The sequence below is a fragment of the Ischnura elegans genome, chromosome 2 (genome assembly GCF_921293095.1).
Source record: "Ischnura elegans chromosome 2, ioIscEleg1.1, whole genome shotgun sequence".
Classification (NCBI taxonomy): domain Eukaryota; kingdom Metazoa; phylum Arthropoda; class Insecta; order Odonata; family Coenagrionidae; genus Ischnura; species Ischnura elegans.
This window is the reverse complement of record NC_060247.1, coordinates 47,608,589-47,627,199: the sequence shown is the minus strand read 5'-3', so window position 1 is coordinate 47,627,199 and position 18,611 is coordinate 47,608,589. Positions and strand designations below refer to the sequence as shown.

The following is an 18,611-nucleotide window of genomic DNA, read 5'->3' as shown; positions in this document are numbered from 1 at the left end:
AAAAAGTTTTTTGCATAAAAACACTAAAAACTCCAGAACTAACGATTTCTTCTGCGTGATGGTCCCCTTTGTATTTGCCAAGATCACACTATATAGATCTTGGTGAATCACTAATGCTGTATCTATAACTGGGCAACTAAACTGTGAACGTCCTTCGGCAAGGAATACTGAAGGGAGACTGATGCTGAGCACCCGGCTGGAAATAAGCGTGCCAATCGCAAAGACGGCATATTTTGGGAAAACCCAATTTGTAGAATGGAAACACTTGAACATGTTCATAGTAAACGAAGAAATCTGGGTGCATAAAGGGGACCGCCGAGGACAAAGAGCTTGGAGAGCGCGCGAACCGTTAGGTTCATTGCCGTCCGCACGCGACTCCCGCGGAAAGACCCATGGGTATAATCGTGAGAAGAGGGTAAAAACCATAAATACACCGCAAATAATAAGTAGTTGAGTACAATGCACTCAAAATTAAGGGAAAATCCAGTCTTTCAAACCGACTACGAAGCATGTCATCCTAAGTTCCCCAGTGCGTACGCCGTGTATTGGGGTCATTTAGCGCGAAAACAGCCCGACATCATTTTGCTTTACCACGAAAAAATCGGAGGGGAGCAAGTTGGAGCAAGATCTTTCTTTTCCGTCTAATAATAAAGACTTTAGTCTAACTCCTGGTGTAAATATCTTAGTAGCAGAAAGCGTTGGTAGCTACTTTTATCCTAGCATTAGGTAAAAAATTAACGAAAAACAGTGATATATTGAACCATTTATACATTTATTTAAAAAAATTGAATAAAACAAAAGTTCGCTATTAATTAAATAAAAGAGTGGTAATATTAATAAATATCTGCAAAAACTCCGAATTATTAACTGTATTCCATTGCATGGGGAACAAATGTTGAAAGTTTTCGTATAAATCGCGTACTCCTGATTTCCTGATTTCATGATGTTTGGCAAGCTATAAAAATTTAACAAAAGCTTTTGAAAAAAATTAAACTTTAGTTTTCCATGCCCTGGAAACTCTAAAATGATGACATACTATTCCCGGTTCGAAAGGAAAAAGTCAACATTTTGATTTTTGGCCAGCTTTTTTCTATTTCAGCCCACTGTGCTACGCGTCTTGCCGTTATACAAGTCATGCTACGAGTGACTTACCTCAATTACTATTATTGATAAATTTTGCGTAAAGCATATCATAATATTCATTCGAAGTGTATTCCCGTAGAGAAAAAAATTGTAAAATGTTTCGTGTCTATTGTATTATGTTTTCCATATTTATCCTCTTAAGCATTTTTTCGTTTTCCCGTTATTTGAAAATGGTTTAACAGTTTCGTCATTTTTTATGGTAAGTTCCCACTCTTGGATGAGTTATTTCTTTTAAGTAGTGCACAGGCACGCTATCTTATCGGTTGCATTCAAGTGTTATGAAAAGGAGATCATTACAGAAATAACCGATCCCACAGCTCTCAAATCATACTTCTCAGCATTTATCCTTCCAGTCACCGGATATTGCTCTCCCATATGGTCCATCGCAGCTCACTCTAACCTCACCTCTCATGAAAGTATAACAAGCTTCTTCGCCAGAATTATAAGACACAGAGTTCCCCACTTACGTGACATGTCCACCAGCTCACTCCTACCTTCTCTATCAATCACTGATCTCTGCCAACAGAGGATTAAAACAGCTTATTTAAAACTTATTTAAAATATTCTAAATTCACATATTGATTGCCCTGATTTGCTTTCATCCATTAATTTCAGAGTACCTTGCCGACCCACTCGTACACATTCCTTACTCCATACGCCTATCCCTAGACTATCCCTCGTTAATCGCTCACTCCAACACCGCCTTTGCTCCCTGCTCAATTCACTACCATACAATATTGTTCGTTTATTTGCCCTTAAACTCATTTGTCAAATTCGCCATGTCCCATTCCCCGGCTAATAAATAAACCTCCCTCTCTGCCTTCCTTTCCTCGCGTCTTCTATTTTTGTCCTTTACTGTCTTATGCGTGTACTCTTTGTCCTGATTTTTTACGTTAAAATTTCACATTTGTTACCTCGTCACTATAAATTGGCAGAAATGCTGTGTGCGAACAACTCCTTAAATAAACAAATAATTAAATTATATTATCTTTTCGTCGGGTAAATGACATGCGCGGAAGTTTTGGCTATATTTTTTTCGGAAGAATTAAAATTAATAGGATATCCAGTTGTGGACGATAACGGTTAATTTTCTTGCGGTTAATCTGAATATTTTTCATTCACGAAGGCAATATCGGCGATTTACAGAGCCCTATCTTAAAGTGTTTCCTAATCATCAATTCGATCATTCTATTTCACCAAATTTGAAAAAATTTTTATCAAAGATAATGAAAATGATTTCGAAAATAAGGCAGGTATCTCAAAAATTCCTCCATCTATTTTTCACTCATCTATAGCATTTATAGCGAAGGGAACAAGAAAAGAAAGGCTCTTATATAAATCAAAGAAACAACCTCGGCCTATCTCCTCCGGGGATTCCCGGCTCTCTCGTGGCAAGATCGACGAAGACAATTAAGGAATGGCGGGCAAGGGTGGAAATCTTATCCGAGGCGCGCAAGGGAGGAACGGGCAGGGCTTTAAAAATGATCCTTATGTGGTGCGCGATGTGATAATGACCCTTTTCCATCCAGTGAAGGTCTTGGGAGTGATATTTCCATAATGAGAGTGGAGGCTTAGCTCTTTTGGAGTTGGAGGGTGCATTGATCTCGATAATGAGGCGTGCTACTACGCAGGGACTGATTCTAGGGACGGAGGTTTCCTTGAGGGAATCAAGTGAGGGGATTACAATTCCCCCAAGAAACTTCTAGAGTGTTTTGGAATCCTCGCAAAGATGTCGAGTTGTAATTGTTTTGACGGCTTTTTTTCCTATCAATCTCTTATCATTTAAAAAAGGGATATACTATAAAAAATCTGTGAATGCTGTGGACTCAAATAAAACTTCTGCAGGTAGTGTGAAAAATCCACAGAGAAAATATCATTTCGGTCAATGCAAATAATATATTCTCTGTGGATTTTCACACAATTTGTATTTTGCAGGTGACTGCATTAAGCTATCTCAGTGGATCAAATCAAATATGTACTGCAGTTCTATCTCTCAATATCTCATTCCGGAAGCTTGTTATTTTCCATTCCATTCATCTTCCAGGAATATTCCACAACCTATATTACTTTTGCATTTATAGGGTATTTGGTATTTATGAGTTTGCCTACGAAGCATCAAATGTGTTCATAGGAGTTAATGGTGTAGACAATTGTTTTGATTATAATTATTGCCATCGACATCTTTTTAACACTGTATTTTACTCCGGCAGAAATTAATTTGAATTGAGTGATTATTTGATTAAAGAAGCTGTATGGTCATATGTTGTCCGTGAGTTCTTCCCTTATATTTCGGTAGTCAATTTAGGTGAAATTATTGACTCTCTTTTTTTTTTAATTTTTCGATAAAGAGAAGGATTGCCGTTTATAGATATTGTTTTCTTTAGAGAAGGTTCCCCAAAATTTTTTGGTATGTCATCACGGAAGATAAACATGTTTTGACTTTGACTCATGAAGCAGAATTCAGATAATTCATGGAACAAATTTGTTGCTTACATAAGTTAATGATTATTTTGTGGCAGGCAGTATTTGGTAAATATTGATGAAAATCAGTAAACACTCAGAGTGAGCATATGACTATATCACATATTCTGTGAAAATAGCAAGGAAGCAAAGGTAATTTTTAATCTCTTTTGAGAAATATTTTGCAAATCTACACATTTTGATGAAACCTGTTGTAGCATGCTAAAATAGATAAATTTTAGAAAGGAATATGAGAGTTAGGCTTAGAAAATTTTTATAAAGTTAAGGTCAGCTTTGCTTATGATATTTTAACAGTGCAATTATATTAGCATTGAATATTTGATTAAGTTTTAATTCAATCCATCACATATTTCTGAACAATTCACATATAACTGCCAAAAGTAATTTCATCGTAATTGAACTAACGGAGGAATGAAATTTGCTATTTAATGGCTAAAAATAGATCTTCATCATTTCAAGCTCTCAAGTGAGTCATTTAACTGATATTTCACTACTCTCTTTGATTATGTGATAAGTTTTGCAGTGTGATACTGCTCTTAAGCTTCGTTTTTGTTTCCAAATGATATTTGCGCCACTTATGTAGATATCGGTTGACTAAGTTTCTTATGTTTGTACCGCAAAAGGGAGTTTTTTTCTATTGATTACTACAGAACTTAACCGCAACGCATTGATGAATACCTAGAGAATGAATTTGAAATAATCAAAGTAATAAATTCATTAGGTCTCATTTACTTTTTATCATGATTTAATGCAGACAATTTCAGAAAAAGATATAGAACATTTTGGCGGGATAGCAAAAAATATCCTTGCGTGGACTTCATATTTTTGCCAGATCTTACGTTGCACCAGAAAAGAGTTACGTAATGGCATTCTCGTCGTCTAATCGTCTGGCAAAGTTCTGTGATAACATCAAGTGGTTGGTCTCTTCTGCGTCTTGAAAAAGACCTTCCTTCCTCCCCCCTCAGAAGCCACCACCTTCATCTGCCGAAGATTCTTTAGACGCTTGCATCGCAGTAGGCAGCTTTTAACGTTCCTGCGCTGCGGTTAGTGCACGCACCATTTCGTGCGAATTACCTCGCGTGAATCTTCAAGTATGGGGCAGAAATGCCCTTTCAGCAGGGATTTAATTATGCTTGCAAGCTGAAAACGGTCGCTGCGTGAAAATATTCCACTTGGCTCATCACAAAAAAATGTGCTCTTTCCCATTGTCACGATGTGGATGGCCTAAATCCATACCGTGGCAGATGCGAGCGAGAAGAGAAAATTAATGGAGAGGAATGACGGTGCCGGAAAAACCTGTAGTGGGTGCATTTGAATTTTATTCTTCTTAAATTTTACCTAAGTCTTGTGCTCATACTACGCTACAAATAATGCTGAACTGTTTTGGGTCAGTTTTTTTAACCCTTTGTCTTATTAGTGGACAACAACTACCGTGGCCTCTCCCCATCCCTGCGACACATTTTTACTTTACTTTTACAGATAAATCGTACGCATAGATAATATTTTATTAATTATTAAGTGTGTTTATTCTCCTCCTACTCCACATTCATGACTTCAGTTTCCATGAAAAGTCCCTATGGGAATCAGGAATTCGGAACCGCCCGCAACTATGCGGAAAGATCAGACTAGGATTTTCTATTTTATACAGGCTTGAAGCATTGCAGAGACACCTATTGAACTGTATATTATACGTGAAAGCTTAGGGCAATAAATATGAATCTCGCTTTTTCACGTCTGCTGAACTCAGCTATCGTCAACAAGACTTTGGCAGGCAGCAGACATAAACAGACTGCTATTGTTGTTGCCTTTGTCTTTAGTTGTTGGCTACTTAAGCTGAAATTTCAGTCTAGGCTAATATTTGGATACTGTGTACAATACAGACCACATACAGACTGAACAGCAGCGCCAATACCTTTGAGTAAGATCGTATGATTTATGATACCTCATTTACCATTAGACATTTTATGATATGAGAACCTATTTATTTTTTAAGAAGTTTTTAAGTTTTTTCACATTGCGCATCGATGATCAAAATATACACGACAAACACTATGAAAATAATAAAAATTCCTTTATACATAATTTCAAATGCAATTTATGAGTGGCTTTCAAACTAAGTTGCATGGAATTAATTATATATCTTTTCTATGAATTTATTCAGCCTTAACAATTCCGTTTTCGAATTTTCTGGCGTTATTATTTCGTTTAAGTTGTATTATCATTGTCTCAGATTCTGTCTTTATAGTAAATTCTTATAGCACACTTATCATTGGAAAATACACCTACCGATTTGCCAATATCTTGTTCGTTTGTGCAGTAATCCTAAATACGATTAATATTTTCTATTATTTTCTTTGAATCTACGGCTACAAAAGTAGTGAGCCAAATACAGCCTTTAAAATTAATTGTATCAAAATATCAACCTGCCTGTTGAAAACCTGTAAGTGTGAATGATCGCTTTCGGTTTTTATCAACTGCAGATGTATTTCAATTTAATGTCCTTGTATTCGTCTTTTGGCCAAATTTACAAATACTTTAATTTTATAGTAGTCTACATAGTACTTCAAAGTAATGTTCAAAGTGGTTCCCATAAAATTTTGCTCGCCGAATTCTCCTTCCAGCATGACAGACCCTCTTTGCGTTCTTTCCTTGAGCGATGCTGCCTTCTTCGTCACATAAATACCTTTCCCACACCATTCCTTCCTTTCTTGCGCTAAGTGAACAAGGACAGCTCTGCAGGTGCTTCATAGCGCCTCATAAGAATTGTGCACCAAATTTGGGGAGTCAAGAGTGCCTCGCAGTTGGAAAATTGGCGTCATTCATGCAGCACGACTCGAGAATATTTTACTGAAAAAAGAATTTTTTAAAATCGGTGCGGATTCCTTATTTGATCTAATATATTGTGACTAGCTTCAGTGGCTAATACATCAAATTATCATTCGTATCATTCTCAATGAAACAAAATATATTCCGCTGAAATTACGGCTATAAAAGGAGAAATATCAAGTATGCACAAAAAATTAAATTACTAAATTTAAAATATAATGAAAATCACATCTAAAACCCAGGGGTTTTAAAATTATATGTTATACTGACTTGTGCTATTTGCATTCATTTTGAGTGTTATACCTTATGGTTTTATTCATCGCATTTCAAAGTGCAGTGCAGTGCAAGGAGATTGCATGAATGCTTTGCGCGCAGTACATTCCACATTTCTGCATCAGGCCGTCCTTCTACTTGGTGTAGTAGGTGTTCTTTTGTTTGGCAATGTTGCTTTTCGCGTTCACTCACTTCTACTCTTTTTTGTTTCCTCCTCTCGTGCCAGGTGGTCAAAGTGGAAGCGTGAAATATGCTCAAGACCCTTCTCGTAAGAACACCGCGCTACGTTTTGAATGCGAATCGATGGGAAAATGGTGTCCTTCACTCATGCCACTGGTTTCACTATAAAGTGACGCTGTTTCTGCAGCTAGAGTGTAATCAGAGCGCACCACTCTGGAATGTAAGGACAGTTTTGTATACAAGACCGTGAGCTCAAAATAACTGAAAATTATGGAGTTTTCTGCGACGATATGTATCACCCTGCTTCGTCACAACGTCATTCGGTTTTCTCTCCTGTGGCTTCGCGCTCATTAGAATTTAAAACATTTTATTTTCTGTATTTTTTATTTAACTAGCTGACCCGGTGAACTTTGTACTCCCTTTTAATCACTGAAGAGTTTAGTTACACCATTTATTAATCTAGAGGGGCTGTACTGATTTTGATTTTATTAACCTTACGGTAATAAAACAATAAAATATTGAAAACCACAAGTCAGCATAACGATGACTTGTTAGAAATATATTTTTTTATTCAAACTAAACCGGCGAAGTAGAACAAGGCATGTACTAGCGGATTTTTTCAATGAATTTTCTAATTTTCATGTTTTTACTCATGAAATTTAAGAAACCGTGGTCTTATAAAGCATTATTAAAGTCAAACCCGTTCTTGGGGCAAGTTTACGCCACGCTAACCGATAATTGACTGAAGCTCAAAATCTCTTGAAAATAGCCCCTAGGGAGCAGCATTAATACGCCATATACTCCGGAGCGCAAGTTATGCCTAACTCGGCTCGGGGAAGTGCACTGCGTAAACGTACCACGGTGTACCCTACCATACTACATTCGGATTTATTCTCCTGAGTCAAGTGCCTTCTGATATACAACAGTTTTTGTTTTGTTATCAGGCGCACGAACAAATAAAATTTTACCAAATTAAATATCGTTTACCAAATCGCGAATATCCCACACATATTTGACCTTGAAAAAAACACGGATTTTAAAGATTCAGGCCACAAACACTGACCTTGTTATTTGTTATACGACATCGCGAATGTACACGCATTGGAAATTGTATTCACTAAATCTCAATAGGAAAATCTTTCGGGATCATGGGAATACACGGAATCTTGACATTAATTTTACTACATTAATTGAACACAAACTTGAAATTAATTTAAAATGCGTGTTTTTGTCAAGGCCAAACTTCTTTGAATTTTCCTTTGAGTATATTCACGCGAATCAAATTGATTAAGAGTTAGGTTGAACAAAATATTCTATGAAAAGGTCCAGGTGTGAATGAAGGAAATGCATTTTTAGTGATATGTTACACCCCATGGCCTTATACGCTGACAGCAATTCTTCGACATGGGCGACAAAATCATCATCATAATCATCACATTCATTGGTACCCAAAAAGTTCTAACACAAGTGTTCTAACCAAGTTCTATCTATTTTTCGCGATTAAACGAAAAGTGATGTTTCCCTGAGCTCTGTACCTCATGCATGCATTGGTAATCTCAGACAATGTAAAACTCCTATCTCCTCGTACATATAGAAACTAGGTCCTTGTGACGTTACGTTGAGTGTAATCGCATGGGCGCCAACCTGGCCTTTTTCAAATGAGGTTAAACTTGAACATTGCCATTCGTCGAAACAGGGAGTTCTAAAACCAAATAATTTGTATATTATGAATACACTAATGGTGGGTAAGGAATCGCAATCAATGCATTTCGTTTTCCTTGATGAAGGAAACTACCCTATAATGACATTAAGGAAAAGGTACCTGACGTAGCGTTATATTTGCCTTTTCCAATAGTGATAAGTAAGATTAAGTAATATTTGTAATGATAGATCATTCCAGGTTTTATGAACCCAACTTTCAAATCATTCTTAATGTGGCTTGCTCAACTTTTATTATTGATACATTGCTATTAGATTCTTTTGTTAGTTCTATTCAAGTAGTTTTTCTTCCATTACTTACATGCATTGTCGTACAAAGGTGTAACTATAGTTCACATGCATTAGAACTTACCACAAATTGATATGAGAGATACCTTAATGCTTTATTTTCATTCGGCGTTAACAGCTCATAGCAGCGTTGCTAAATAGAAATGGATTACTCTTACCATGGTTAAATAACACTTAATTGTTCCATCGCTACACAGAGAGATGTCTGTTATTATAATTATTAATTAATTATTACTATTAATTAATTATTATAATTTGTTATTCCCAAATGTTATTTGTAGACGCCTTTGCTTAGATGGCAGCCAATCATGATTAGGTATTGAATTTCCAATGAAATAAATATGATTACTGCATGATGGAATTGCAGTATTCGCTCAAAATGCCATAGCAACGTGTAGAATTCCATTTTACTCGACTTCATGTGAATGGCAAAACTTTGCAGTTTTTGATTAGGTGGATTTTGAGGATCGGTAGTTTTATCATACCAATATCCAAGTTTCATTTTGCGAATTACGTTTGCAGAAAGAGCCAAGCATATTTGAATTTTCATAGAACAGCATACAAGGAATCTAAGCGAAAAAGGTCCTTGCCCTGAAAATAATGGAAACCTATTGGACTATTTGGGGGTTCCCTGAAAGAGAGATTTTCCGTTCCTCCTGGCGTTTTCAATAGCCTGGTCGTCCGTCATATTCACTGGATAAGGTGGATCAACTCTCAATATCATTCATCCTTGAACCCAAAGACTGACCTTCCTATTGAATAGCCAGGAGAAAAGAGAATCCTTACCTGAATGAAATTCAAAGAAGTCACCTCACGCTATGAATACATAAATATAAATTATTAATCTGCATATAGTTTTTCGTACTGCTCTGAAAACATATTCGTTAATGAAAATAATTCTCCTTTGCTATATTTTAAATGTCTTTCTGTCAGAAGTTAATGGAAATTTAATGGCGTAGATACTTAAGGGATTTTTAAACAAGGTTAAGGTGCAGTTTGTCGGCGGTAATTATCAAAACGAAAATTTCGAGCTCAACTTCTCTTGCGCGTTCTGAAATTCACCGGCAGGACTGACAGTGCTGCCAAACCGTTCCGATTTCAATTGGTAGTGACCGATACCTTCAGTTGATTGTTGGCGTTTCCGGCTGTGGAATCTAATGCGGCCACTGCGGACCGAGAGCAGCAGTAGCCACAGTACACTGACGGGAGCCCTTGTTCGCTTGTTTTTGCAACATAGCGATCAATTTGTTTACCAACGAATGGTAAGCACTCAAATGAAATATTCTGAACATGATGCAGAATAATCTCTTTATATGAGCAACAAATCCTCTAAATTCTACTAATAAAATATGTATCAGATGAGAAAATGGCAAGTTATGTGCAAATAAATGTCTGAGTACCCATATGAAATAATCGATTTGCTAACTTAGTGATGTTGTGATGTTGTATTGCACACTTACGGCGTCGCGAGACTCCAGTGGTAAATAAGTAGTAATTCCTGCTAAATTCATTGCAAGGAACAATTATTAGAATTACATACTCCACGACTAAATATATAGGATAAATGGCTAAGCTCCCAGCGATGATTTGAATTTGGATGATGAAGAGCTCAAAAATGTGATCATCGGATGGTTTAGGGTATAGGCGGGAGAATTTCAAAGTTAGTTTATAGATATCATAAGTGCCTAAAGTTTCATGGAAATTAAGTTGAAAAGTAAAGAAAAGGCGTTGTTTTAAGAAGAATATAGCGGATTTTGTAAATCTATATTAGCGTTTTATTTTAAAAAAAAAACGAGGTTACTCTCCTGATAGCCCTCGTATATGTGTTACATTACTACCAGTACAGTGAATTTCGGAACACGCCCATGGCTATCAACTGAAGAGAACTGGTGTATTTCTAAAAGCGTTCTGAAGGATAAGTAACGATCTTTAGCAGTGAATAGCACGGTAATCTACTAGTGGTATAGTCTTCTGACTTATCGGTCCTTGGATCAGATAATTGATAAAGTTCATGGTGAAACAAAACCCAGTACTATTCCACAAACATTATTATTATTAGCAGTCAACTAGTTTCGACGTTTATACCGTCTTTATCAAGACTGACTGAGCAATGGCCTAAAATGTCCAGCCTCATGTACCCAACAATAGTGTGAGGGAAGGAGTGGGGGACCTACAGGTGGAGGTTGGGCATTGTTGGTTGATTGGAGGGTCAAAACATAAAGTATAAAAGCTGGGGGGGGGGGGGGCGAGAGGTGGATAGAAGATCAGGTGGTAACGGGGTTAATGGGGGGGAGGAGGAGCATTGTCAAGGAAGAAATAAGATTTTAAAACAGTTGATAAAAAATTAGAACATTTGAATAGTCATGTCATTCAAAATTTTGGTGTTATGTGCAATAGTTCATTTGGTGAGTTCTAAAACATCCAGTTTTACACTTTTTTCATGTACAAGTTTTCATGCACGTAAAAGTTTAATATTAAAATCCGGCCACATCAGTGATTTTAATATTAAAATTTCACATGTACACGAAAAAAGTGCTGTCAACTGACGATATTATTTATTATCACGTTCCTTATTTCGACTGAAAATTAATTGATATAGATGTAACATTGACTAAGAATAACGTCATACTATTAATAAAATTTATTTGTAATAATTTACATTGATGTTTTCATTTTACATGATAATTAATGTACCTACCGAAAATGGAGTTTCAATATTTGCCTCAGGTCTTGGCAAATGCCATCATGCGGATCCTTGTATTTATTATGAGATTATTGCACTTGTTTGTTAATAATGGAAAGAAATTTATAATAAAATAAAACATTCCCTATGCGATCGTAACTGTTGTCTGCCGCGATGGAAATTTCTGCATGATATTAAATTAATGTTGAGGTATTGAAGATGCTGACTATCAAAAATGAATTTTACCCCCTAAATAGCAGAGCAGCGACCTGGGATACCTTCGTTGGTATTTGTATAGATTTTCAGATCCCTCAAAAATAAAGAATTTATTTCTGTTACAATTATTAATTGGTGCAACTCAGTCCGCGAACAACACCAGCCTAGAACAACACCACGCCAAACAAATGTAACTGTAATAACGTCACCACCATCAGTGTTAATGATTTTTTAAAAATTTGTTAAAACTTCTAACGGCATTGAATATATAAAATAAAATGTGATGAAATATGAAGACTTTTTGAAATGACTTACTATGTACTAAATCTGTTCTTCTTTTCTCTTCCCTGCAGTTGTGGACGCCTCTCAACGCCATCCTTTTCAACCTCGTGTGCTCCGATTTCTCTGTGTCCGTCCTAGGCAATCCAATAACTCTGACGGCCGCCCTCTTCCGTCGCTGGATTTTTGGAAGGACCGTGTGCGTTATCTACGGGTTCTTCATGTCTCTTTTGGGTGAGCGAGTCCAATAGGACCCCCTTCCTTCTTGTCACGTTGTAGTTATTTGATGCCTCCAGCGGGACAATCAAATCCCGTGAGGGTAAGTATCTCTGCCGGGGTTTTCTTCATCACGGCAAGTTTTCAATTTGAATACCGTAAATAAAAAAACGAGCCTTTCTTTAAGGGATACAAGCAGCTTCCTATTATTCATGAAATTGGGAGAAAAAGGAAATGGGAAATCAATACGGTGAACAAGCCCTAGGAAATTAAGACATAACGAAATTGTTTGTCGCTTTCACTCAACAATGTGTCTCTAACTTCCTCGTAATCGAACCTTGTACAAATAGATTCTCTTGATACCGTATGATGGCATTAAAGAATTGTCACAGAGTTTCCTACTTACTTTTGAACACTTTAGATAGTTTAAATATATCGCCTCACAATTTTTATTTGTATCATGCACCACGATTACTCCTGCCCTTATGATAGTGCTTACTAAGGCTCTTAAAGTATGTCTAATTCTTACGCACTGCATGAGCACCGTAGCAGTAACCAAAGTAATGTATGCATTTGATTTTCACCTAACATTAATGTATGACATGATATCCTGACTATCAAAATCCAATAATTTGGACATGATCTGTTGCGATACATTAATTTTTAATAGCTTTATTAATATACCTTCTGCATAGGTTTGCATTGTTTAGAAGAAATGTATGGTAGGTAATTATAGGAATTTGAAGCAATATTATTCGAGTTGAAATACATGTTTCTCGTATTTTCTTTGTAAAATTGTGGGTTACCTGAATTTTTCCCCATTTATTTGAAGGTGAAATCTAAATAAATATGCCGTACAAAAATTTGTGAACAAGCATGAGGTCAATACAGCTATTTTTCATCTTTTACTTTAGTCTAATAGCTTGCATAACACATTTCCCACTTTTTCAATTCAAGGCTGCAACAAGAATTGACCTTTTACCTCTTGAAAACATATCCCTTGTTTTAATTCAAGGTTGAAATATGCAATTGCTTGGTACGGTTCGCCAAAATTCTTTCAATCTATTTTCGTAATAAGGTCAATACGCACACTTTTATTTATGAACACATATCGTTTGGAATTGAACTTACTCCTCTCTTCAGTTGTTCCGGAAACTGATCTTATTGAGACCAATTAATAGGGATTTCTTTTTTAACAAATTGTCGAGTGTTTACTGTCTCTCCTATAATTTCCTAGCTTTTGGATACCATCCCTCCATCCCCGAGTCTGAAAAACTGAACACTGTAAGTGGAGAGACTCTCTTGAATGTTTAAGTAGTAGCAGGGTTAAAAGTATGCAAATGAGGGCGGAATATAGACTCAGTGCAACATTGGTTTTTATTGAAAAATTTCCCCCAGCGGTGGTATCCTCACATCTTCCCGTTGAAGTGGGACGTGACCTCCTCCAAATCGCGTAATACCACCCATGGAGCCCTTGCTCTAATTTACTACGATATTACGGGAACTAGCTACTATACGACTAGGGCTCAAGGACTTTGTACGCCTGCTTTAGGAGTGTGGAGCATATTGCGCCAAAATGTATTTACGATTTTTAAATAGTAACGAAACTTTTAATGTGGTTGTAGTTCATCCGAATGCCCTAAAGAAGCGGAAATTTTTGAATCCCCTGAAGAGATTGCAAGCATTTAGTGGGTTATGATTAGTTATTCCTCCTGGATTACCTGCATTATATATATTATATCTGAATATTCCTAATTGAAATATGGTAAAGTTAAGAGAGCTAACAAAAATTGCTTATGTGTTTTTTTATATCATGAGGAAGTAATTTTGTTAGAACAGGTATTAATTTTAGACGAAAGTTAAATCTTTTCTAAAAGGAAAACTCTTAATGGATTTGTGTCATTACCAATCTCTTTAATATTATGAAGTCAAAATAAAACACTAGACTTGCAAAAAACTTAAATTGAAAATTATATAATCACGTGACTTTGTTGGTTACCCTTTTTCATTCACTACATTGTTATTTTCGTTACGAGAAATCTCTTAGCTTAACTCTTTTGCTGATTTAGCATATGATGTGGTAAGTTGGTGTAAAATCTCTGCAAAAACTTACTCATTTGAGGTGCGTAATCATCTTCCCTTAAAATGTTACTATTTTTTACTTCTAATACCCAAATCATATCCTTAAATATGACAGGAAATTCAAAAGCACATTGAACAATTTTTATGATCTTTTTAGTATCACAGACAATCTTGAAAAAAATAATTTTTCAATATAATCTTACAAAAATTAAAATCGTTGAGTTTTCTTGTCAGTTCCTAGCCCCGGCCCGTGCCATACCTTTTAAGGAATAGTGAATAATGATACCATGTATGGAAGCTATTTGGGAGCTAATGTAGTGATTAATTTAAATGAACTTGAATGAAATAGCTTAGTCATTTTCCACACGGTTTTATTGTCTCATATAAGTTTAAACTCAACTAAGTATCAAGTCATCTAGTTATTTAAAGTAATTTTAAAGGGGCTGGAGAGCAAATAAGCCATCAATATAGCACACTTTCATCTTGAATCCAAAGAGTAAGTGGATTAGGAAAGATATATCGGGGAAGGGGGTAAGACAAATATTTGGAAGATTATTGGGAGGAAGCAATGTCATTGCCTGAAAACAATTTGGTACATATAAGATGGGGGACTCTTACAGGAAAAAGGGACGAATTCATCGGATCAACTTCCTTTACCCTCTTCTCCTTGTACAACGTGCGATACGCCCTTATTTAAAAAAATCCCTTATGCATTTCCTTCTCTTGTTCTGTGCTTGAGCGGAACTTTACCTATATGATAAGTCGGGTAAATATGTCTTTCTGATGAAAATAACAGGTAATGGAAGGCTGAAAATATAATAAGGTGGTACGAGTATTATCTAAAAAGGCTTGCATGGTTGTTAAGATGTTGCTTCTTTATTTTATTTGCTCAAATTAGCTAATAAATTGGTTTAGTCAACAGCAATAATTTCATAGATGCAATTTAAGAAATGTCAGCGCACCAAATTGTTGCTTGTTCTAAAAATTTACATTGATATTACCTTTGGATAAACTGTCTCACTTAAGCTCAGGCCTGGCTTTGTGCTGCAGTAGCCGAAGGTCTTATCTGGTATTAGACTGCTGTTCCGTATTATAGTTTGAAAATTATCATGGCTTGGCTGGAATTACCTTTTTGATGGAAACTAAAGCTATAGTAGTAACTCCTGGAGTACATATAGGGCGTGGTAAAAATTTCAAAATTTGCATTTTCCATGGCATCAGGAAACATTTATTTATAACGATGGGAAACAAAATTTTATTGGGATATTTTTGCTCTTGCATAGATATTTTTCTTATGCATGTACAACGTTGAAAATATTACCTTACTGTTTGAATAGATATTTCTAAATAAATAACCTATCCCCATTGTACACTCCCTGGAAACAATTGCTGAAACTATAACAGTATAGGCAACTGAAATTTGTATATTTTACGAAAGTCGAATATTAGGGAAAAAAATTGGATTAGAAGAAAATTGGATCCCAAATTAGGAAGGAACAATGGTTAACTATGTGCTTAAGTTCAAATTAATGCATATACAACATGTCCTGTCACCATTTACATGGTATAATCTGCAAGGACTTTCTTTAACTACTAATCATTCAGCAGCGTTGGGACCTGTGAGTATTATATTACTGTATTCACTTTATCGTTAAATTCTTAGATTTAATCCTCCTTCACTTTAAAATTATCTTGTGATTACAAAAAAATACTGCGTATTCAATGGAAATGAAAACAAGTCTTTGTCTTCATTTTTCATTATCGAGTAAAAAGCAATCTTTTGTGATGGCACCTGTTTCCTTTTTTCCTATGCGTCTCCCTTTAATGATACCTTTTCTGCTTGCTGAGAGTGTTGAAAATTTTCAGGGATATTTTTGGTGTTCTTTGGTGCCAGCAAAATTTACTCCAAAGCCTCTTCTATTTCGTTAGCTTATTGTTTCAGCGTATCTATTATCACTGGCTTTCATGTTGGAGACGCGTATTAGTAAAATTAATTTACCTCAAAACTTTAAATCCATAATTACTTTACTGAACACTACAATTTATAAACAATATAAAACTTATTTTTTAATTAAATAAACGGAATCCAAATCAATTACGGTGATTTCCAATTTGGTCAATTTTTTGTCGCTTTTATGCTCCATCCCACGCTATAATCTCAATAGGTCTTCATCTTTTGATCTCAGTGCGGATATATTGCATTCATTAATCAAATTTGTTTGTTTTTTTAAATTTATGCCTTTTGCCATGCCATTTTTTTTCGTTGACCGTGAAAAAAGTAGAATTGTGACTGTGCCAATCTGTTAAGCGAATGCATCATATAAATATCATCGAAAATGAATCCTCGCTCATTTAATTTCGAGAAACGAAAAAAATTAACCCTCTAAAATTTAAAGCTAAAACTCAGCTATTTTAATTTCAAGTTATTCACATAATTCTGATACACATGTGGTTCAACTTTATCAGCGTCATTCAGAGAGCATGACTGATATTTGAGCACAAATATTTCTTTTTTAGCGCAGAAAGAGATAGATACAAACAATGGCTATGCACTCATTAGTTTTAATTCGCCCCCAATATTTGTAAAATCTAATTACTAAAGAGGCATACTTTGGAGCAATAGCTTTTTGGACATAATGAAATGAAAAGTAATTGCTATTTTCCGCGATAATTTAATTCGTATGACGTGTTTCGGTTCAAAGAGGTATTATCAGTTACAAGACGCTGGCTTGCATCAGAATCAAGACAAGGCCTTGTACCTTCCAATATGTAACACCTGAAACAGTTATATTTTTTAACCTTGTATTTTGTGCCAGAGTGGTCGGCGAGCATTTTCATGGGAAAGAAGCATTGTAATAGCTGACATGAACACCTTCCACTTCAATTTCTTTTCTGAATATCGTGCTCTTATCCTCCGTTATTTTTTCTGTGATTCTTTTTAAATGAAATGATGCGTGATAAAATGATATTTCGTAATTTGTAATCAATGGTGAACAGTGAAAAAAGAAAGTGATTGCTATGTCATGTTGTAAAATTTTAACCATGTGTGCCAGTTAAATTGATCCACAACACAGCTATCGATACTCGTATAAAATTGTTCGATTACTTCCATTGGATTACAAGTCATGAAATTTGAGTTCTATACGTACAATATGGATTTAACTTTCAAAATATTTACATTGTTCTTTTTAATAGTGCTAAAATTATTTAATCTGATGAGGAACTACAATCTTTATTGCGCAATTTGGCATGGAAAGTTTATGATGAGCTAGATAATTTTTTCGGAAGGGGTTAATCATTTTAATGGACCCTAAAGGCCTGTTTAATCAAAAAGAAAATTTCCTAGTCTTCCGTTGAAGGGTAACATTTATTCAAACTTGGCTGCATGTATTCAATACCTGTCAATTTTCGTGAAGTAAGCAAACACATTATTCTATTTATGAACTGAAAACCATCTAGAATTCGCAGAATTAAAAATGAGAAAGGGTCAATTCTCCTATGTTTACCTAAAGTCGCTTCCCTTCATTGCCAGCAACGAGAATTCGAGGAATTGGATATTTTTCTCAGCCTAGGGTCAGCATGCCCACCGATCGTTCAGTAGCTGTTGTTTTCCTTCTTGGAATTAACACTGTTGGTGTTAAATTCTCGCCCTCCAATGTAACAAAATTTCCTCTTCAAGTTCGTTCCGACTATCATTTTGTCATCCTTTGGCTATCATCGCAAGTGAAGAGCGGAAGTTGCAGTACATTTATTCCCGGAAATTTCATTACTATGTTCACCTATTTATCACTTCAAAAATGCAGAAACCTTTCCACCAAAGCAAATGTCACTCCCTCCATTATCATATTAAATGAGAGTTACTCGGTATGGAGCAAATAAGTAATGGTGAAACATAGCGCAAATTTTGTGCTCCGGTAATAATCGTTAATTACCCTTTTTTCATGGGGGAAAATAGTTTCTCGATATAAGAACGCGTGTGGGTAGAAAACTGACAAGGCAGCAGATCATCTAGTATGTGATAGTAGTAGAATCTATCTCAAAATGCTGAACTCACTAGCACTAGTAGTTATGTTTACTTGGGATTGGTTTCCCAAGGATGGTACTTGTATAATTAAATTAAAGTCATGTATGCAGAACAGAAGCATTTCCTTCTTCCAAATCTATACATTCTTTCATTCGGACGATGGGTGCTCATAATTCAGCTCCATCCAGAAGATATTTAAGG

The 18,611-nt window shown here is 35.7% G+C and overlaps 1 protein-coding gene across 1 annotated transcript in view; it reads left to right on the top strand.

Annotated features, from left to right (window-relative positions):
* LOC124174222 (pineal opsin-like) overlaps window positions 1-18,611 on the top strand; it is a 381,380-nt gene that overhangs the window by 296,955 nt on the left and 65,814 nt on the right. The window contains exon 2 of the mRNA XM_046553317.1: window positions 12,163-12,322. Within this exon, the coding sequence (XP_046409273.1) occupies window positions 12,163-12,322 (160 nt within the window). The remainder of the gene's footprint in view (window positions 1-12,162; window positions 12,323-18,611) is intronic.